A 20642-nucleotide genomic window follows, 5' to 3' on the forward strand; every position below is an offset into this window, starting at 1 on the left:
CCCGTTCCCTCTTCCGCCCGGCGCCACGGGCTCGCTCCGTTCTCATTGGTCGTCCACCTCATCGGCCCGCCCCCCGCGCTCTGCTGTTGGCCGGGAGCGCGCGGTCACCCCAGGCGCTCCGCGACCCATTGGGCCGTCTAGCCGCCCCAGGGTCTCGTTAGGTAACTCGTTAGGCTCCGGTCTGTCCGGGCACGGGGGTCAGAGGTCACCGGGGGGCCTGGAGGCCGGGCACCAGCACCGTCCAACGGCGCCCAGGCCGCTCTTGACCGCGGAACCCCCGCGCGGCATCCGCGTTCCCCGCCGAGCCCCCGCCGCGGCTCGTCCCAGCGGCACGCGGCCCGTTGTTATGACGACACGGCCGTAAAGCCGCCATCTTGGCGGTGCGGCTCGTTGCGACATGGAGGCCGCGATGGCAACGAGCGCGGGGCCGGCGGGGCTTACGGCAGCCGCGGCTGAGGAGCGGGAGGGGGCGGCGGCCGCGGGCTCCGGCCCCGCCGCGCCGCCCGCCGGCCCCGCCGCCTTCCTGAGCCTCCCGGCGCCCTTCAGCGAGGAAGGTACCAGGCGCCGGGCGGGCGGTGCCGCCGCCACAGGGCCCCGGCCGGAGCAGAGGGGAAAGCGAGGCCTGGGAGGCGGCGGGGGCCCAGCGCGGAGGGACGGGGGGGCCTGGCTGTGGCGGTTCTGTCAGCGGGGGTCTCTGGGGCCCGGCCGGGGGGAGATCACCCCGCTCCACCCCAGAACCCGCCTCACGGCAGGGGCGAAAACACCCGTGGGCCACCCCGTCGCCGCCGGGTCCCATCTCTCCGGGCGCAGGAGCTCACTGGGACGAGCGGGACAGAAGTTTTGGGTGTAAACGGTGCCGTATTTTCCTAAACCCATGACTGAATTTTAAATTGTAGATGAAGATGACGTGCATAAGTGTGGTCGCTGCCAGTCGGAGTTCACCTCCCTGGAAGAATTCGTGCAGCACAAGTTACAGAAGGTCTGCCAACGCGCTCCAGAAGCTCTGGCTGCTGCTGCCTCAGCAGGTCTCCTCAACCAAGAAGTACAAAAGGTGACAGCAGGCTTCTCCTCAAGCCGTGGCTCAAAATAATTAGGATGCAACGGTCTGTTGGGTTGGAGGGGAGAGAACAGAATACAATGTTTTTAAAGGTAATAAAGCCTTTCTGCTAAAAATGTTATCTGTTACAGCAGGTTGTTCCTTCTGTCGAAGAGTCGATAACTGTTGCTCATATAGTTGTTGAAGCATCTTCAATAGCAGAGGAAATCAGCAACGCATCAGCTATAGTAGGTGAGCTTCCAGACGCTTGCCTTTATGCCCCTGCTGGGTTAGGAACAGTTTACTCGTCCGGTGTCCTCTTCTGTTTGATTTGTGTTGTACTTGGGTACGTGACACCTCGGTATTACTGTGACCTGAGACTGAGTGTCACCTCAAAGGTGTAGGAGAGGTATCCTTAGGCCAGCTTTGCAACTCTCTCCGCATTAAGACAAATTAGATTTAGAAATCTATTCCAGAAATGTCCATTTTAATATTTATGCTGCAGTCATGAGAAATTTGCAAAGACCCATGTTCCAGGTTTAAAGTAACTCTTTCTCCTTCCCACTGCATTAAATGCTGAAACAGTAAATTGCTCTAGTTGTGTAAAGCTCTCTTCTGCAAAGAATATAACTGTCTTTGTATCCTTTTCCCAGGTAGTGGGCACATCAAAGAAGTCATTGTTGCAGGAGACCACGTTTTTGAAAACCCAAATGGTGGGGTTGATGGGGAAGTCACTGAAGAGCAAAGCAACCCTGACGATCAGGAGCAGGATGTTTCCACAGAGCTGATAAAAGTTAAGCTGCTGGTTAACAAAGAAGGGCGATATGTATGCGAATTGTGCCAGAAGACATTTAAAACAGTGAGTATCACTTTGCTCTGTTTGGGCTAGTGAGTTATTTAGGCTAGCTCTTAACCAAGATACCCTAAGACTCAAGAGCAGTGTGCTTCTCTACTGCGTGCTATGCTTTGAAAAGGAAAGTTCTCATTTCAGAATAAGCATTGTTGTTCTTTACAGTTGAAATGTAACATCTTTAACCATTTGGAACATCTTTTAAAGTAAAATTCTTTCCGTAGGCAAGCATCCTCAAAGCTCACATGATCACTCACAGCAGCAGAAAGGACTATGAATGTAAACTCTGTGGAACTTCCTTCAGGACAAAAGGGTCTCTCATTCGACACCATCGGCGTCACACTGGTAAGACAGCTCTCCAGAATAAGAGTTCCTTGTTGCTGGAGTGCACACCATGTGTGGTTATCCAGCTTCCGGTGGAATTTATTGCTGCTTTCCATCTTCTGCCGAGCTGAGACTGTGGAGCTTCCCAATATTTGGGGTGCTGGAAGGCAACATGAGGTCCTGGGATAAGCACACTCTGCTCGCTGTAGAAAGCTGAAAGCGTTGTTCTGTCAGTCTGTCACACAGAGCTAATACTGGCTGTAGTTAGTTTAATACTGTTGTTTTGATGCTCGTCGTTTCCAGATGAAAGACCTTACAAATGCAAGAAATGTGGGAAAAGCTTCCGGGAATCGGGAGCTTTGACTCGGCACCTGAAATCTCTGACACCGTGCACTGAAAAAATTCGCTTCAACATGAACAAAGAAATAGTAGTCAATAAAGATGATTTGCCAACAGGTCAGTGACGCTGTCAATACCTGCCTTGCCCTTCATAAAACCGAGCCCGCTCCTGACAGTCGAACGACAAATTCCTTCTCACTACTGAAAAAAAGTTATTTCTGTGGTATTCGGTTTATAACCTTTTTACAGGATAAAGTAATGTATAGAGCTAAGCTATTAACCTGAAGTGCATGTAGCCAGGTGTTGGCTGTGAAGAATGTTTGAGAATCTGGCCCAAAGATGGCTTTAACAGGCATCTTATTTTCTAATACACGTTTTGTGTAGGGCACGGGGAGTTGATGGGGGGCGGCAGTAGGCCAAGTCATTCATTGTGCTGCTTTTTCTTGAAGGATCCTGTAGTTCAAATGCAGACACCGTTCCATCAATAGCAAGTGAATCCATTGAGGCCTCACCCGTCATTCACCTCGTGACAGATGCAAAAGGGAACGTTCTTCACGAAGTCCATGTCCAAATGCAGGAACTTCCCGTTGTAGATGCGAAATCCCTGGACCAAGATGTGAGTGTTGCTTCTCTGAAATATCCTTCGTGTGTTTTATGCAAAGAGGTATTTTGAAGTATTTCACCTCATAAACAAAATGTTCTTAAGTGCTGAGAATAAATCTGTGTGGTGGAAGTAAACGGTTAATTAGCTTCTTTTTCATCTGAGAACATAGAATGCAAACTTTGCTGTGACCTTGTCTGGCCATCTGCCGCTGCTGAGCTTAGCATCGTGTGTATAGGATACAGGGGGATGTGTAGGGTTGACCGTCACCTACTGGACGATACAGAAGGTGAGAGGGTGTTTTTGGTGACCACTGCCTGCTACAAGACTCTGGTAGGAGCAAAGGCTTATCATCCCTTGGACTATATGTTTTCAGAGTACAGAATTCGCCTCTTTTTCCTCCCTAAGTCCAAGACCATTCCCTTGTTGGTCTTTGAGCCCTGTATCATGGCATTAGACACCCTAGAAGGAATGAATGTCATAGCAATGCTGCTGTAAAGGAAGAGCTAATTGTGTTATTTGCTGTACTAATCACCGGACTGTTTATTCCTTCAGCAGTCACATCCTGAGGAGCTGCCGTGTGAAGGCGAAGTGAACAGTGAGAATCTGCTGAGGCAGGCCATGAGGAATTCAGGAATTGTGATAGAGAGAGTCGCGATGGAGGAAATGCAAAAGCCGGATGAGCCTCCTGTAGCCGCTACAGAAGAACTAGAAAATGAAGTGGTGGAAGCAGAAGAGGAGCCTTGTGGGGACCAGTGTGTTGAAGTAGAACAAGCAGAGTCTGTATGTTTGTATTCCATAAATAGATTAATTTTTTAATCTTCCTTGCCTGCACCTGGTTGTGGACAGCCCTGTTAGCCTCACCATCCTGCACGTTACCGTCAGCGTGTCTCTCCCTGTGCCAGGGCCTTTGTGTTAATTTTTAGTTACTTTTTTCATGCGTGCTTTAAGTGTAGTGTTAGTATGCACATGCGCTCTCTCTCCTGTTAATATAGATCTCTTTCTTGTCAAAGCTGGAGTATTTAATGGGGAAATCAACTGGCAACACTGACTGTACATACTAGTATAAAAACATTTATGTTTTACCATTTTCTTCCCGATAGACAGATGCAGAAAGAACAAATGGGTACAAGAGTTACATTTGCCCTCACTGTAACGAAGCCTTCAGTGAAGCTACTTCCCTTGAAACACACATCAAAGGGCATTTAGGTAAAGCTCTACTGCTTATACTGTGATCTAAAATGCACTGTGTCTTACTATGATCTTAAGCATAGTACAGCTTTGTTTGTTTCACATTCCTTGCCATGAGATGGCCATTAGCCATGCAAAATCAATTGATGCTTAACACACAAACATGAAAAGGTTGGCTTTGGTTGAGCTCTAGAATAGAGGGTAAAAGAAATATTTAAAAACAAAATAAATTTCATGTTTCAGGGCCTGCACTGCATCCTTGACAGTAGAATTTTGTGACGAGGCCAATGAAAAGGTTAGCGAAGTAGAACAGGTTGATAGGCTGGAACTACTACTTGAAAGGCACCAAAGGCTCTAAGAGCAATATTTGAGCAGAATTCACTTAGAAATGAGACAAAGCCCATACATGCAGCTGAAAACGGAATTTGCCTACTCTCTGGGTTAATTTTTTTGTAAGACTTGTCTTACTTGCTACTGCTGGTTATCCTGTATCAACCATGTGTTCTCTCTGTCTCTAGATTACAAGCCTTTTAAGTGTGAGGAGTGTGGCAAAGAGTTCACCAAGGGCTACCTGCTCAAAAAGCATCAAGAAGTGCACGTGAACGAACGGCGTTTCCGCTGTGGAGAGTGTGGCAAGCTCTACAAGACCATTGCGCACGTGAAAGGGCATCGAAGAGTGCATTCTGATGAGCGGCCGTACTCCTGTCCCAAGTGTGGCAAGCGGTACAAGACAAAGGTGTGCCCCCCTCACAACACGTGTCTTGAGATTTTCCTTTCCAGAGCCAAGGTTTGGGAGAAGTTAGGAGGCTTTGCCCCTCAAAGAACAAATGCCAGCTCGCCTGCCTCTTAGAAGAGCAGAAGCTCCAGAAGGAGCTTCTGTTTTAGTGGAGAAAAGAGGGACGGTCTTAATAAAGCCTTCACATTTGTGAAGAAACGGTTCCTTCGTGCTTGGAAAAAATTATGTAATAGTAATACAGACAAGTCTTTATCAAGTCTTATGTGAGAAAAAGTCCTCAAAGATGTTGACTTTTACCCTGGAAGCTAAACTACTGCTTGCTTGAGTTTTTTATTCCCTTCTCCTGCTTCTCTCTTTGCACAGAATGCCCAGCAAGTTCATTTCCGTACGCATTTGGAGGACAAGCCTTACGTCTGTCAGTACTGCAGCCGAGGCTTTAGGGAAAAGGGCTCGCTGGTCCGCCACATCCGCCATCACACCGGGGAGAAGCCTTTTAAGTGTTACAAGTGTGGGCGAGGGTTTGCAGAGCATGGCACCCTCAATAGGCACTTAAAAACCAAAGGTGAGGTGGCAAAGCTTGTCTGCATTGAGGTGGGGCGGTGTTCTAGGATTGGGTTTGGACAAGCTGCTTTTTGGCTGAAGAGTGGATCTAATGACCTTTGTCCAAGGCAATTTACTCCTCTGCATCTCACTTGCATCAGAAAGAGATGCTTTATTTTTATTTTTTTTTTGATCTACATTAATGAGTATTTCTATTGTGATCTTTCTGACAAAAAATGATGTTGAGCAAACAGCCATACAACAGTTCTAATATAAAATCTAGATCATCTAAATAAAGACAAAGATCACCAAAATAGAATTTGCATTAAGAATCTAACTGCAGGAGTGCTGTGAGCTCTCTGCTCCAGACTGGCTTAAGTGGTCTCTGCAATGTCACCACTGCCCTAAGTGTGGAAGATAGACCCCACATCACCCCAAATTGTGAAGTGGTTCTGTTCCAAGGCTGTATGCACAAACTAACATTTTTGCAAAGTAATGCTGGAGAGAGGTTGATTTCTGTATTGGGGAAGAGGTGAGAAGACTGTAAAACTTACACTGTTATGGTTAAACTTGCTAATTGGGTTTTTTTTTCATTAAATTCATACTAATTTTTCAGCTTTATGAAATGCTGTGAAAACACAGAGTGTGGTTGTTCTGCAAGGAAAATATCTTAAGTAGAGTTAAGTTCTCACAGATAATCTTGTTTGATTGGATTAGTCACACTGGACCCGCTGCTCTTTAGCTCCTAAGCACAGATTTTCAAACTTCTTCAGCTAGTGATGATGACGTATGGAGATTGGGAAGGACAATTCGAGTTTACTGGAGGGGAAAAAAAAGTTTCCTAGGTGGATACTGGAGTGTAATGCATAAGCAGAAAAGATAAATGACTCAAAAAATACCAAAAGTCTTAATATATGTTCTTCAAATAAAGAAAATCAAAAAAAGAAAAGGCTCTTGAATTCCTGCATGGCTCTATGCATCTGAATTTAGTGGTGTAGTTTTTGAAATTATATTGACATTCATTTTTGAAATTACACTGGACGGTTGCTCTGCTCAAGACTAAGTTCTGGTGTCACATAGGCCTCTTCTAGGGGCCATTATTTGGCCTGTCTCAGTGGGATGAGAGCCTGTTCTCTGACTGCTGGTTGCTTGTCAGTGGCATCCTGTTAAAGGGGTCTCGTTTGTGCTGCACAGTATTTTCCAGCTACTCCTGTATTTAAGACTGTTATGAAAAATAATGTTTTCCTGGCATTTTTGGAAACCATTCAGGTGGCTGCCTGCTTGCTTTGAAAGAGGTGGAAGAAGTGATGGTGTCTGAGGAAAGTCAGTCAGCTGACAACTTAGCTGCAACGGTCATTTCTGAAGATCCTCACACTGTTTTGGTAGAGTTTTCTTCAGTGGTGGCAGACACTCAGGAATACATCATTGAGGTAAGAAGTGGGGCCAAGGGCCTGCTCATTCTGAACTCAGCATGATATCGGGTCAGTAAAGCTGCAGTTGTGCATGTCCCTCATCTCAGCTTTTGGGAGAAGGTAAAATTGGATCTGGCCAATGCTACCCCTGCCTGCATGACCCGAGGAATAAGTAGGATTAACCTTGTTCAGAAGGAGAGCACCAGGAGGCTCCTTCATCACCCTCCTGAAGTCCTGCATGTAATGTAGGCAGGAAAATGAGAACACGGTGAAGACTGACAGTAGTTCATCAGAAGGCTGAGACCGAGAACTTCTGACCATACTGGATCTTATGTCCTCACAAACTTCCTTCAGCTCTCTGTCAACTTTTACCTACTCTTTTCTCCCATTTCTATTTAGCTTATTTTGTCTGAAATGCTCTCTCTTGTTTTCAACTGGCTGTGGCTGCCAAAAGCAATGAATTACGCATTTTACTTTCTCCCCCTTTGTGACAAAGAGCCAGTGCTCAGCCGTGCAGAATAACACAGTTATTTATTGAGTCCCTTTAGTGCTGCCATAGTTTTTCTCCAGTAGGAGAAAAATCTGCCAGTTGGCCAAGTCCTGCTGAGAGAGGATGTTCTCTTTCAGTTATTTGTGAGCGCTTTGCATTACTTTTAAGTAGCTCTTGATAATGGGATTTGGAGGGAATTTCAAAGAGGAGTTGTCTTTAGAGTAGCTACTGCATGATGTGGGGAACAGAAAGACTTTTGTAAAAGATCTTACTGTCTTATATCTTGGTAATAGAAGATTTTTTTGTAGTAATCTAAAAAGGGAATCATCATATTTTGTCTTTCAAGACTGCTACTGAAGACATGGAGACCAGCGAAGCTACTGAAATAATAGAGGGAACAAGACATGAGGTAAAGCAGCCACATAAACTATTATTTTGGGGGCTTCCTGTAGATGAAATGAATCATTCTTAGTGAAGTCATGCTAAATAAATCCAGCTGTGTAGAACCATACAGTAACACTTCAGCCTTGGGGAAATGATCCTCTTAAGGTATTCCTGAATGGTAAAACTAATGGTTGCTGCAAAGTTGGGCTGGCGAGGCTCTTGAACGGCATTCTCTCACTGGGCGTGCCTTGGTAAGGTTTTTCTATAGGAAGTACCCTGCTAGTGAAACACCTTCACCAACATGAGGTGTGACAAGTTCTAGGAGTCTGCTGTTCTCAGGGCAATGGGAACTGCAGTGAACAGCAGGAGGAAATGGGAATTAAATGCTGCTGCTTGTACCGCCCTGCTGCTCATCAAGAGGGGTTTACAGCGATAATTGTCTGTACTTCTAACGGTACAATACACTGAGAAATTTCACTGAATTTCACTGAATTTTTAGAGTTGGAAGGGACCATAAAGATCATCTAGTCCAACTCCCCTGCTGAAGCAGGATTGCCCAGAGCATGTCAGAGCTCTCTCCCATGTTTAAATAACATGGCCTCATTTATGTTTGTGTAGGTCGACAGCCACATTATGAAGGTTGTGCAGCAAATAGTAAATCAAGCAAACTCTGGTCACCAGATCATCGTACAGAACGTCACTGTGGCAGAAAACCCTGAAGTAACCACAGATGCCGCGGACACCATCACCATCGCAACCCCCGAAAGCCTCACGGAGCAGGTCGCTATGACACTGGCTTCTGCTATTGGAGAAGGAGCGGTGCTGACCACGGAGGGTAGCATCGAGACGGAAGAAGCAACGGTGACGATGGTGGCATCCGAGGACATCGAGATCATGGAACACGCAGGAGAGTTTGTGATCGCCTCCCAGGAGGGGGAGGTGGAAGTGCAGACTGTGATTGTGTAATGAACAGCATGCAGGCAGTGACAGATATCAGTGTAAAGCTTACTATTTTTCTCCAGTTTGGGGAATTTGATCAGTCCTAAGTTTGCCATTATAACTGTTCAGAGAGCAAGGGAGAGAATGCTTCTATAGGTAAGTGGCTTAACAGGATGTTTTCTGTTTAAAATGGAAACAACAGTAGTTGAAAACCTCTGCATGGTTATACTGTGAAAGTGACTGATACAGCATATTTGACAGGCTCAGTATTTTGTACAGCTGCCTCAAATAAAGGAAGGTCCTTTGCGAAGCATTTACCTCTGACCACAGGACAGTAGTGTTCTGGTGTTTAAAAGGATTCAGAAAGTGAAACAAATACGTAGGGTCTCAAAAGAGACTACTTAATCATATGCATTTAAAACCAATCAAGAAAACCAAACCTAAAGAGTTCTGGTGTGCGTTCACCACCACTCAAAAACTTTCACGCCTTTAACCTCACTACTTTAGTCCTCCTAAGGCATGGTACTGCAGTATTTTTCTTTTATTTTATATCCTGGACAAGTAGCCTTATTTACTGGTCTATGAAAGAATGCGTTATTGTACCCTTGCAGTGCCAGACAGGCTGCTCTGAGAGCTAGTCTGCTGGTGTGTAAAGCCATATTGTATATGATTTTTTTTAAAAAACCATATATGGATTTTTAATTGCATATTGTACAGATTTGGCATGTAAATAAATACATTTTTAAAAATAAAGTTATTTAAAGTTCTTACTATATTTTTTCCAATTTCTGCTCTATTATCACTCAAGCAGAATTTCTGGAAAGAGAAGAGAACAGGGCCACTTAACATTGTGCTTAAGAAACCCTCATTACTGGGCGAGTCAAACACGCTGTTGTTCCCAAAACAAGCACAAGCGTCTAAAAGCAGCCAGTACCTCTACGCTTTGGAATCTTCCAAGTGATCCCTAGTTGGAGGGATTTCAGAAGGCCACTTCCATATTTTTGCCACTCGCAAAAGTAAAAACTTAGTTGCTGTAAGTTTACTTGTGTCTTCCACCATTAAAGCAGAGGGTGTTCTTGAGGGACACCGATGAAGTGCCTTTCAGTGTTCACCCGGAGGATCCCTGAACAGAATTAGAAGACCATGTCACTGTTGTGCTTCTGAAGTAGCCTGTTCAGTGACTGCAGGTGGGCAGCCCTAGAAACAGCCTCAGCAACTCTAACTTCTGCCACAAAATGCCCAAAATACAGAGAAATGCCTAAGATGTGGCTGAGCCTCCTGCTGTGAGCAGATATATCAAACAATGGAATAAAGATGAGAAATGCCAGAAGGATTAAGTTTGTTATCTGCCAAGACCTTTATGTCCCCAGCTCAATATTAAATATCTGATCCCCTTTTCAGGTTGCTGAAATTTTGTCCTAAAGTCCACTATTTTTGTAACTTTAAGGCTGAAAGGGCATCTTATTTTGAAAGAGCTGAAAATAGGTACAAGAAAGACTTAGCAGGTAAGGAGAAGTAGCACTTGTAGTAGTTTCGTTTCTGAAATTAAGGTGCTCCATACTAGTACAAATTTGCAGTAGAAGGTGGTTTCTGCAGGCTAAGATTCTGCAAGTAATCATGGATTTTTTCAGCTAAAAACATGCAACCTATTCTGCATACTGTTAACAGTAATAGGGTAATCATTTGTGAAACAAAGGTACTCACAAAAAGATGAAGCTTCCTCAAAGTTCACAGCAGGTTTTTGTTAGCTCTTCCCTTGCTTGTACACATAGAGGAAAAGATTCACTTCGGTAAGATGGACCCAACTTGCCTCTCCGTACCGGCAAGTTCAGCGCTGGTCCCTCTGACAAGGAAACGAGGACTAAGCTTAACCCCAAGAGATCTCACCAAGTGAAGTATCTTCACTAGCGCTCTGCTGAGACACTGTTAATCACGTTACTGCTGCAAAGAGTAACTCACAGCTAAATACTGCCAGCTGGGAGTTACTATTTTCCTGCAAGGGAAAAAAAAAAGTGGATAGTTGACAAATACCTGTATTCAGATGTTTATCGCTTCCACATGTGTGACTGCTCTATTCCTGTGAAGTCTCCTGCAGGAAGACCTACTTATGATGTACCCAAGTAACTTAGGAACTCAGTTTGCTCATTATGCTGTGCTATAATGCAGCATACAAACAGTAATCATAAAAAAAAAAAAAAAAGCTGTGTATGTGTTCCTTAGCTGGACCTATCTCTAGTACAGCTTGCTTCAATACTGCGATTGTGTCTGAAAAGACTGACAGGCAACTGTCACAACTGGTAGGAGCAGTGATAAACTCGGAAGAACTCTAGATTTTTAAGGACTTGTTGTCTTTATGAAAACACAGTTTCAAATTACTTAATTGAAATACAGTAATCCTTTTGTAAAAGTTGTTGGGGCATCAAAGCACAGTGCTGAAATAAAGTCTTACAAAAAGTTAAAAAATACATATATAGAGAGTAGTATCTTCAAGTTTTCTTCTTTCTTTCCAACACTGTAGGAGGCTTAAAGAGTTCCTTTAAATTCATCCAGACTCCTTTAGAATAGATGTTTTTGTAGACAACTCGTCTGTCATGAGGCTGCGATGTTAGATGGTGGGAACAGCCATATCTTCTGGATTTATACCATTCATTGGAAGTTTGGTTGGTTAAGGCCAAGTATAGATTGAAGCAGCAATAAGCACCCAGTACGAGCGTGAGAAGAATAACAAAACCAAGCATGAAGACAATCCTAGGAAAAGTCAAGAAAAGGTGCTGCAAAGAAAGAAAATAATAACTTAATTAAAAAGTTGGAGCATTAAATCACATGGAAGCGTGTGATCGCTGCAACACACCAGCGGAAATGCAGATCCATACACACACGGAACTGTGCGGCCTCAGAGATAAGGACACAGCCCTATCCCCCACCCAGCTCAGTGATGGTCCATTCCTGATTGAATCTTTGAGTAAAGCACAGAGATTCCCAGAAATGTATTTCCCCTCACAAGCCTTGCTGATATGTGGGAGTATTTTCTACACCCATTTATCTCTGAATGTTTGTATTTCATGTTGGAGTTTTGCTTGTTTGCTTTTTGTTGTTTTTTTAATTAAAAAAATCATTAATGCAGATCATCTGAAAACAAACTGCCAAATGAAGAGGACTCAATCTGGCACAACATCAGGTTTTGCTGACATGATACAGTTTAAGCAGCTCTTTTTTTCCGAGTTAAATTCCAGTGCTGGGGAGTGGTAACGGTACTACTGCTCAAACATGAGCAAACATTTCCTGACCAAGACCCCTTTCTAAGGGTCGAAGCTGAAACATCTGTTGTCTGGGATGAAGAAAAGATAAAGCATTTACTACATACCACCTCACTGCCTACAGAAAGGGACGAGGGGATTGAAATGCAAATGACTCAAGTGCTAGAGAGACTCAAAGTCACCCTTTGCTTGTATGTGAGAGAAAATATTCAAGTATCTAAATCCCAGGGCAGTAGGGTCCTGCTTTAACATCTGCATACAAGTATCTCAAGGATTGTTAGCTGTTTCCTAAACAATACTACAGTAGATGGTCATTGGAACATCAAGTCATTCTTTATGAATCAGATCTGCTGAGTGAAAGCAGTCTGGAGACAGAAATACGAAGAATGGGAGAGCTGAATGAAGTGCTATGAGAAAAATCCCGTATTTTTCAAGTATTCTGCAATGGTAGCTTTCTAAACTTAATTAGGCCTGTAAGCTGGTAAAAACTGCAGTCTGTCCACATTGTGCCTGTGAGAACAGGCAGACTTAAAAGATTCCTGAAAGCAAAGACTGAGATAAACCTTTTTATAGGCTAATAACCCAGGCGGCATAAACTTACCTGAATGATGAAGAGAATCTCGACAGCACGCTCTTGTCCTTGGTCATCGATGTAACTCCCATGCATCATGTTGGAGAGCAGCACCACTTGGATGAGAAATGCGGCTGTGACAGTGGCAATGGTGGCAGCCATGGCAGTCAGCGTCAAGAGGTAAAGGAAGAAATACTTGGCGTTGAAGGCACCAACGCAGTTGTTGACCCACACACAGTGGTGATCAAAACGATGTACACATGTATTGCAGAAACCTGAGGAGGAGGGAGTGACAAATTAGTTGTTATTTGTTTTTTAAGTAATCGATTTGATTTTTACACGGTTTTTATCTGAAAATAAATCTGAGAATTACGGTCATGATTTAGCTGATAGCTTTTTAAGCAAATACATTCATTTCAATTGCATAACATAAAAAACCCCAATAATAAAACCAAAGACATTTCATCTCCTTTTTTTTTTTTCCCCAAACTGCAGCTCAAAGACTGGTTTCCCTGACAGCACTGCCTAGCAAAGCATATGAAAGACAGAGGTTGTAGCTCCCCGCTCTATTTTAGATGATAACAGTGAATTCTGTACAAGAAACACAAAATCCTGAACTCGGGTCTTGACAGGTGATAATTTTCCATTTAACTTCTAGATGCTCAAAAGCTTGCCTGTTCCTGACCCAAAATGACACCCTTGGAATCGGTAATTTTTCTGAGAAGAAAGAGCAGCAAAACGGTTCTATGGATGGGCAAAGGGCAGCTGTGAACTGGGACCCCAGTAAAGCGAACACAATCCACCGTGCATCGAGCTGGATAACAGAATGGATGTAGCACGAACTGCAGTTACTGATGGAGAATTCATCTGGGATTGTATTACTGTTATGCTTATCAAGGAAGTTAAGATTCTTACTGCAGTGTTTTGATCTGGCTGGCTTCTCCATGGCACACGTAGCACACACGACGCCTTTCTGAAATAACACACCATCATATGCATAAATCTTAACCAATGCTGCATGATTTGATTTTGTTATTATACCTGTGAAAGAAACAAGGAAAACAGTAAAAGCAATGGGGTTTGTAACATTTTTTAGGTTACAAACATCTACAGCTCACAAATGAGCATGAGCTTACCAGGATTGGCCCTGGAGCAGAGAATGAAGCAGCCCATGTTCCCAGCCAGTAGCAGGTAGGGCAGCAGCAGGAGGAGGAGGTGGAACTGCAGCTCCCAGCAGTAAACAAACACTTCCCATGTGTATTCCCCATACACCGCAGCCTGCAAGGCTATGTGCAGGACAACAAACAAACAGCTTCTGTAACAGAAAGGGGACAGTCTATTTAATACTCAGCACCCTGATTAACAGGTCAAGTACACTCAGAGGTGATCAGCAAAGACTTTCCAAATGCAAGGAGACACCTCTTTTAGGTTTTCAGGCCAGCATGGATTACATATTAATAGTGTTTTCTCCATCCAGTGGCTTCTCCTTCTCTTCTTCCCACATACACTCCTTTAAATATGCCAGCTAAGTTTACTTCCATTATTGTCATACCCTTGGGATTTTACTCCCCAACAGCGGAGTCAAGTACAAAGCACCCTCGGTGCTGATAAAACATGCCACAGCAATAGCCACAAAACATTCTGCCAGAAGACATTTGCTGCGTGCTGCTCTGAAAGCAAAGAAAACCCCCATAAAAGGTGATCTTAAAAACACTGTAATAATATAAGCAGCTGTTATGAAAGAAGCGTGGCGGGAGGTTAGCAATGGCGAGCACTAGTTCCAACCTGTGGGCAGACCTACAGCTTCTTCCAGGCAAGTTGCACAACGTTTGGCAACAAATGCAGGTTTGTTTGGGATGCATCATACTGAGCAATGACTTTCAGCAGCCTGGCAAACAGATGCTCAGATAAGCCACGCATTAGGAGAGCAACATTCACTCACTACAGTCCTCTGCATTATACATCAGTTTGCTGGACTTTTATTATGAGTTTTAAGTAACTAGTAATGTTTATTTTACTACCGCAGGAAGTCCATTGCAGATAAGCTCTCCTCTACTGCTCTCTCCTACACTGTTTCTGTGTGCAATCCAGCAGGATCCTGCAGGGTCTCCTCCCAACTGCAGGGCTACAAGAAGATACCCTCAAGTGCTCTGCCTTGCTGGACTTCTGCATGAACTGAAAGAACTCTTGAATGAGATGACACAGTTGAAGGGTGTGCGTGGAGGATCAAAGCGCCCCCAGTGCACAGCATAGTCTGGCAACGAGAGCTACACCAGGCTCATCAGGTAATTGCTCTGTTGCTGACTGCACGTTTGACAATGTCACCACTCTCTCTTGGGCTGCGTTAACTTAACAGCAGAGAATCAGTACAGCAGCCAACAAACAATTGCAGCACGCATTCCACAGCTGTAGATGTTACACCCCTGAAGCGTCTGTCATACTGGAGTTGCTGCCCCCAGAGGAAAGGCATTTAAATCATTCCTGAAGCAGATCCTAAAGCACCACAGTTTACAGGAAACTACAAAATTCACCTTCATAGAGCAGGCTGCACATTGGCATCTGTGCAGCTTCCCCTTGAGCCACCTGGACATCCAAGCTGCTGGACTAAGACTAATGGGATTTGAGGAAGAGGACGGGAATCACTAGCTCTGTCTAAACTCATTCTGCAGCTGCCAGAGAGTCTGTTGTAATTCTCCCACGGATGCAAGTCTCCCACCAGTGTGACCAACATCTGTTGCATTGGAAGCTACTGAGCCACATTATCTTTATTTGTCAATATGTTCAAATATTTCAGGGTACCATCTTCTCGACAAGCAAGTAACAGAAAGAAAACAGTGTGGCAAACCTTAAAGGGAATCTGTAATCCCCAACAAGCACCCCTAATGAAGAGAGACTACCTAAGGGTAATACTGAAAGGTCTGATGGTGGCAGAAGGTCACCAATAGTGGCCAGAAACACTAGTGAAAAATAATGTCAAAAGCATAAAACAGAAGTGCAATACCTTGTGTGGAAGAGCCTGTGAAGTGCCCTCTGTGTCACCCTCTGGAGCTGCGTGGGGATTATAAATGACAATACCTGAAGCAAATGAAAACACTGTGTTATTTGAATTGCACATCAGTTCTGCCTTGTGGAACGTTCAAACAAAAACATGTCACCTAATTCCTCAGTTATATATCACTGTAGCCATATCACTGGGGAGGAAGCTCATTTTCAGGAGCATTTGGGCTCCTAAGAATATAGGCAGGCATGTTGCTGGTGTTTTCAAAATGTTCCATATTCTTGGGAGCCCAGAAGGCACAAACAAATGTATCTGGGTTAATGTGTGAAAGTTATAAGAAGCTTATATCGGGTTATAGACTGTGTAACTGGTTAAGCAGGGGTTAGAACTGAGCAATTTCCAAACTACAATATGCTTCATCAGGATATCTGACAGATGCAAGCGAAGATAAGCAAAAGGATAAAGCCTGCTATCCTTCACAAAAAGGAAAAGAATAAAAAAAACCAAACCAAACAAAACCCAAACAAATCAACCTCCCCCCAGTTTCTTCAACAACAGCTATGATCCAGTCTGATAACTCCATGTCTATCTAATTGCCGTTTCAAAACCAGCTAGATACAATGAGGAAGGAAACTGCCTGTCTTCATTCAGCGAAGTCCTCAGCAATCGTCTGTGACTGTGGAATTGTTTGACTCCACCGTTCAGAAGATGACAGATCTCTATAGCAACACGCTGCTCCATCAGCGGTGGAGGAATTAGAGCAGCTGAGCCTATTTCTAGCTGACATGGAAAGAAAATATGCAGTGAGAGCTTCTTGTCTCAGATGTGAAAGACCAGAAGGCAAAAAGCATATGTAGAGCTGAGATGTTAAATATTTTTCTTTTAACTGCTATGCCTCATATCAGCAGTTCAAGTGACAAGTCTTTTTTTAAAAGAGGCTGTGTACTGCACTAGGAAACACATTAGACTAGTAGACAGAAAAGCAGTCTGCGTGCAATCGCAAAATTCAAATTTAAATTACCTGTATGTGTGTTAGTACAGTCTAACACTACGTTCAACATCCCTTATTTCCCCACATGGAGTACTGCAATCCCCTGTATTTCAGCTATTCCTTACACCAAAGCAAAAGGCTCTTACAACAACGAGTTGTGCCTGCAGTGATGACGGAAGTAGGAGTAAATGAGAAGACCTGTACAATGAATACAACCGTCTTGCACAACTGAACCGCTGGCAGCAAGGAAAACAGACTGGGGGATGGAAGCCGACTTGCCACAGAGCTAGAAACAGCTGTGCCCTGTGCAAGTTAATTATTTCATGCTGCTCACAATGAATACTTTAAGATATCTTGCAGGACTGCAGTCAAAGAATTTCAACAAACTTCCAGGCTTATATGCTTCATTAATTACAAGCAGAAATGAATTTAAAACAGTGTCTACAGAAACTATTTAGGATTACCTATATTTATTTAATGCATAAAAGTATCGATTACATTTCTCCAGACAGTGACTCTACATCACAGCAGTATTTTAATTGCTGTTACACGCGTTTCATAGAAGCAGCTATTAAGGAATGTGGGAAAATTATAATAAATTTTTCTACACAGCGATTTGAGTGTCTATAAAGCAAAATAAAGTATAATACTAGTAATAAAAATCAAAATCTGTTTAGACTCATGTAAACAGCATTAAATGTTATTTACAATTTAGATTATCTTATCCTTTCCCTTACACCTCTTTTTCCTTCTTCATTCAGACACAGCCCAATAGACAGAAAAATAAACTAGTGCCTTTTCAATTCATTCTCTGATTTTACAATAAAATGGCAATTCTTAATCCTCTTTTAAAGCTCTTCATTCCTCCCTCTTTCTTAGGAAACAACAGCCTGCAGCATTATTACAGATTCACATTAAAGAGCTTCCCCTAAAATATTTGCTACCAGTTATAATTCTCTCCCTGGTTTAATCCTCAAACCTCCCCCCACCTTTTTCCTCAGCAAACACCATAAAGTTGTGAATACTTGGGGCCTCATTTTTAATTTCTTGAAGCTGATGTGTTACGGTGTCACTGATCAATGTACTTTTAGCATTGTAAGGAATTCCATCCTTACTATTACCCTGTGGTGACTGCAGCTGGCCAGAGTAGCACATGCAGAAACAGGAGCTGAAAGACACAAATGTTTTTTTACTACCTGCTTGGGCAGGATTTCATCAGCTGAAATGAAGCCTATATCTATTTTCAATCCCAATTAGCACTTGCTTGAGAGCAGCTGTCCAAACAGGATGAAATGTACCGTATCATCGCTCTAACCACATATACTAGCATTTTTATGGAGGAGAAATACAGCAGTTGCACTAATTTCAGCACAATAAACTAGTGCAGACTACCAGAACAGGAGCTCGTCATCGCTCTGAAAGCTCAGCTCTTTACCTGGCTTGCACTGTTGACACTTCTTGTGAGGAAACTCTCCTTCCTTCCCGAGCAGATGCAGAGCAGAGCAAAAGTAGCGAGCACAAAACACAAATAAATCAAGAAGAGTGTCAGGAAGTCCATCCTCAGCCCTGCAATGCAACAGAAGCAGCTTATTAGTGCTCCTCGGTGCCTGCTCTCTGCAGTAGTGCCTGGGCCTAGCTATGCTTCACACTGTTTAGTGCATCAATAAAACACAGGAATCATAGAATTGTCTAGGTTGGAAGGGACCTTTAAGATCGTCAAGTCCAACCATCAACCTAACACTGCCAAAACCACCACTAAACCATGTCCCTCAGCAGCACATCTACTTGTCTTTTAAATACCTGCAGGGATGGTGATCCAACCACTTCCCTAGGCAGGCTGTTCCAACATTTGATAACCCCTTCTGTGAAGAAATTCTTCCTAATATCCAATCTAAACCTCCCCTGGCGCAACTTGAGGCCATTTCCTCTTGTTCTATCGCTTGTTACTTGGGAGAGGAGACCGACCCCCACCTGGCTACACCCTCCTTTCAAGGAATTGTAGAGAGCAATAAGGTCCTTCCTCAGCCTCCTTTTCTCCAGGCAAAGTCCAGCCGGCACACCCTATCCCCTCTGCAAGAGCAGAGGATTTATTTCAATCTTTTATGTACTTCTGTACAGGCCGGGACCCAGCGACAGGGCAGCTTATGGACGGAGAAGCTGTGTGGCTGCTAGGCCTCGGGGCTCTGCACCGGGCCTGCGGCCTGCCTGCCTGCCTGCCGCGGGGACAGCCCCGGTCCCACCGGGCCTACAGCCCTCGGGCAGCAGGAGCCCCAGGGTGCCCTGGGGACACAGTCAGGGCCTGCGGGGCGTCGAGGGCGCCGGTCCCCAGCCCCGAGAGGCACCGAGCGGGAGGGCGCTGACCCCATGGGGACCGGGCTCCCCTCACCTGCTCCCCACCGCCCCTCCCCAGAGGCCGGTTAATCGATCGCCGAGCCCGCCCTCCTCCCGCCGCCCCGGCCGCTCGGCGATCTGCGGCGGCGGAAGGGCCTGTCGCACCCGGAAGCGGAGGTGTCCCTCAGCCGGCGGCCGTCCCCGGGGACCGGCAGAGCAGCCCGGCCGACCCGCTCTGCCCAAGGTCCGTTCAGAAGGTCCGTTTATCAAGGATGGCACCTCTCCAGCCGGCGTCCGGCACCCGCCCAGGCCGGGCCCGGCGGCTCCGTGGAGGGGGCCCGTCGCCCGGCTGAGGGGAGCGGGTTGGCGGGATCGGGACGGGACCACCACTGGGCCACACACCGGGAGGTGGCTCCAAACCGAGGGAGAGATCAGCCATCGCCTCCTGAAGGTGCTGAGGCTGCCGGGGAGAGCCGCTCGTTCTGGCCTTCTTCCTTCCTTTGCAATAGAACACGAAGATTAAAGCAGTAGAAATAAAAGTTAAATATTTTTTATAAATCCCAGAGTTGTGTGTAGAGTTCTTATGGTCCTGGGCAGCCCGTTACCATGAGTTGAGTGCAGTCAATGTGCTGTTTTCTTCTGTTTGCAGAGGTTCTGTGTAACCCTGCCAGCTGGCATGGCACACCCCGTCTAACTCCTTAGGAATCTGCGAAAACTTCTTCAGATTTATTGCCTTTGGTGAAATCTCCTCTAAAGCGAAATCCTTTTGTCTTCCAGTGCAGCTCTGAGTGTTATATTCCCTTTCAGTAGGCAGCCTCCTCTCACACCATCGTGTCCCACGTGCTTTAAGAATTCAGAGCGAGTTTGTTCGAGTCCCTGCAGGGATCTCATCTGGGGCCGGGCTGGGGTGGACTAAAGCTGCAGGAGATAAATGTCCTGTTGCCGGTTCCTTACGCTGTGGCTGTCAACTGAAACCGTCCCCACAGCGGGCACAGTCCGTGCTCTCCGGAGCACCGCTAATGAGCCGCCGATTGGGTTACGCGGTGCCTGGGTAGAATTTGCCATAGAAACTCAGCCGGTTGCTGCCGCCGGGTAACTGATCCAAAAGCTTCAAAGCTGCTGTGATGATTTTGCCGGCTCTGGGTCACAGTCTGCTGCTGTCTGGATCTTGGGCACAACAGGTAAGCCCTCAGAGGGGTGCTAGGGCTGCTTTGACACCGAGAGGAAATTAATTGGCTTGGACAGGAGACATGGCAGCAGGAGATGAGGTTGGGTTTCAGGAAGGGGATCTTTTTTCCTTTGGTAGGTTCTTGGCTCACAACGCATCAAACCAGAACCTGAGAGAGTGAATTGCAGCCAAAATATTGCCTGGGCACAGCTCTCCTAGAGTGCAGCCTGAGGCAGTTTGCTCCTGATAGAGGATGTTGTGGAAAAGCCATTTTTGCTCTTCCTTACTGATACAGCAAAATTTCTGTACTGCTCCAGATACAGCTGTAGGTTTGTGTGGGACATCGGATGTAACCTGACAAGTTTAGCAGTGTAGAAGGGGCCCTGGGGCTGGCAGCAGCGTGGGCACGAGGTGGTTTATTTGCCTGCGGGCAGGTGGGCAGGGTTTGTTTCCTGGGTGCTACCGGTGGGAGCTGCAGCCAGTG

General features: G+C 45.2%; 2 protein-coding genes across 3 annotated transcripts; one reads left to right on the forward strand and one right to left on the reverse strand.

The window, feature by feature from the left end:
* Window positions 1–397: 397 nt before the first annotated feature.
* Window positions 398–9625, forward strand: E4F1 (E4F transcription factor 1). 2 transcript variants are annotated; one of them, XM_074158414.1, is made up of 14 exons: window positions 398–554; window positions 897–1051; window positions 1192–1288; window positions 1690–1895; window positions 2111–2231; window positions 2514–2666; window positions 2999–3165; window positions 3706–3933; window positions 4254–4359; window positions 4860–5077; window positions 5441–5639; window positions 6887–7047; window positions 7866–7928; window positions 8522–9625. In XM_074158414.1, the coding sequence occupies exons 1-14, from the start codon at window positions 398–400 to the stop codon at window positions 8867–8869; spliced, it is 2379 nt and encodes a 792-aa protein (XP_074014515.1). In that variant the 3' UTR covers window positions 8870–9625. The 2 variants fall into 2 exon arrangements, with proteins under 2 accessions (XP_074014515.1, XP_074014514.1); XM_074158413.1 differs by having other exon boundaries at window positions 1189–1288; window positions 8522–9609.
* A 1553-nt stretch (window positions 9626–11178) lies between these two features.
* On the reverse strand, window positions 11179–19064 carry ZDHHC4 (zDHHC palmitoyltransferase 4). Its single transcript, XM_074158638.1, has 7 exons — window positions 18631–19064; window positions 18095–18225; window positions 15672–15745; window positions 13807–13985; window positions 13586–13711; window positions 12701–12945; window positions 11179–11613 (listed from the first exon to the last, which is right to left on the reverse strand). The coding sequence occupies exons 2-7, from the start codon at window positions 18215–18217 to the stop codon at window positions 11329–11331; spliced, it is 1032 nt and encodes a 343-aa protein (XP_074014739.1). The 5' UTR covers window positions 18218–18225; window positions 18631–19064; the 3' UTR covers window positions 11179–11328.
* Window positions 19065–20642: the final 1578 nt, after the last annotated feature.

The sequence above is a fragment of the Numenius arquata genome, chromosome 14 (assembly GCF_964106895.1).
Source record: "Numenius arquata chromosome 14, bNumArq3.hap1.1, whole genome shotgun sequence".
NCBI classification, from domain to species: domain Eukaryota; kingdom Metazoa; phylum Chordata; class Aves; order Charadriiformes; family Scolopacidae; genus Numenius; species Numenius arquata.

What these genes read in the sequence shown, in the direction of transcription:
- E4F1 (XM_074158413.1), top strand. Translation starts at nt 398, where the DNA reads ATGGAGGCCGCGATGGCAACGAGCGCGGGGCCGGCGGGGCTTACGGCA. An exon ending in CAACGCATCAGCTATAGTAG is followed by an intron (nt 1,289 to 1,689) that starts GTGAGCTTCCAG and finishes TCCTTTTCCCAG; the next exon opens with GTAGTGGGCACATCAAAGAA. An exon ending in AAGTAGAACAAGCAGAGTCT is followed by an intron (nt 3,934 to 4,253) that starts GTATGTTTGTAT and finishes TCTTCCCGATAG; the next exon opens with ACAGATGCAGAAAGAACAAA.
- ZDHHC4 (XM_074158638.1), bottom strand. Translation starts at nt 18,217, where the DNA reads ATGGACTTCCTGACACTCTTCTTGATTTATTTGTGTTTTGTGCTCGCT. An exon ending in CACAGGCTCTTCCACACAAG is followed by an intron (nt 13,986 to 15,671) that starts GTATTGCACTTC and finishes TTTCTGTTACAG; the next exon opens with AAGCTGTTTGTTTGTTGTCC. An exon ending in CTGCTCCAGGGCCAATCCTG is followed by an intron (nt 13,712 to 13,806) that starts GTAAGCTCATGC and finishes TTTCTTTCACAG; the next exon opens with GTATAATAACAAAATCAAAT.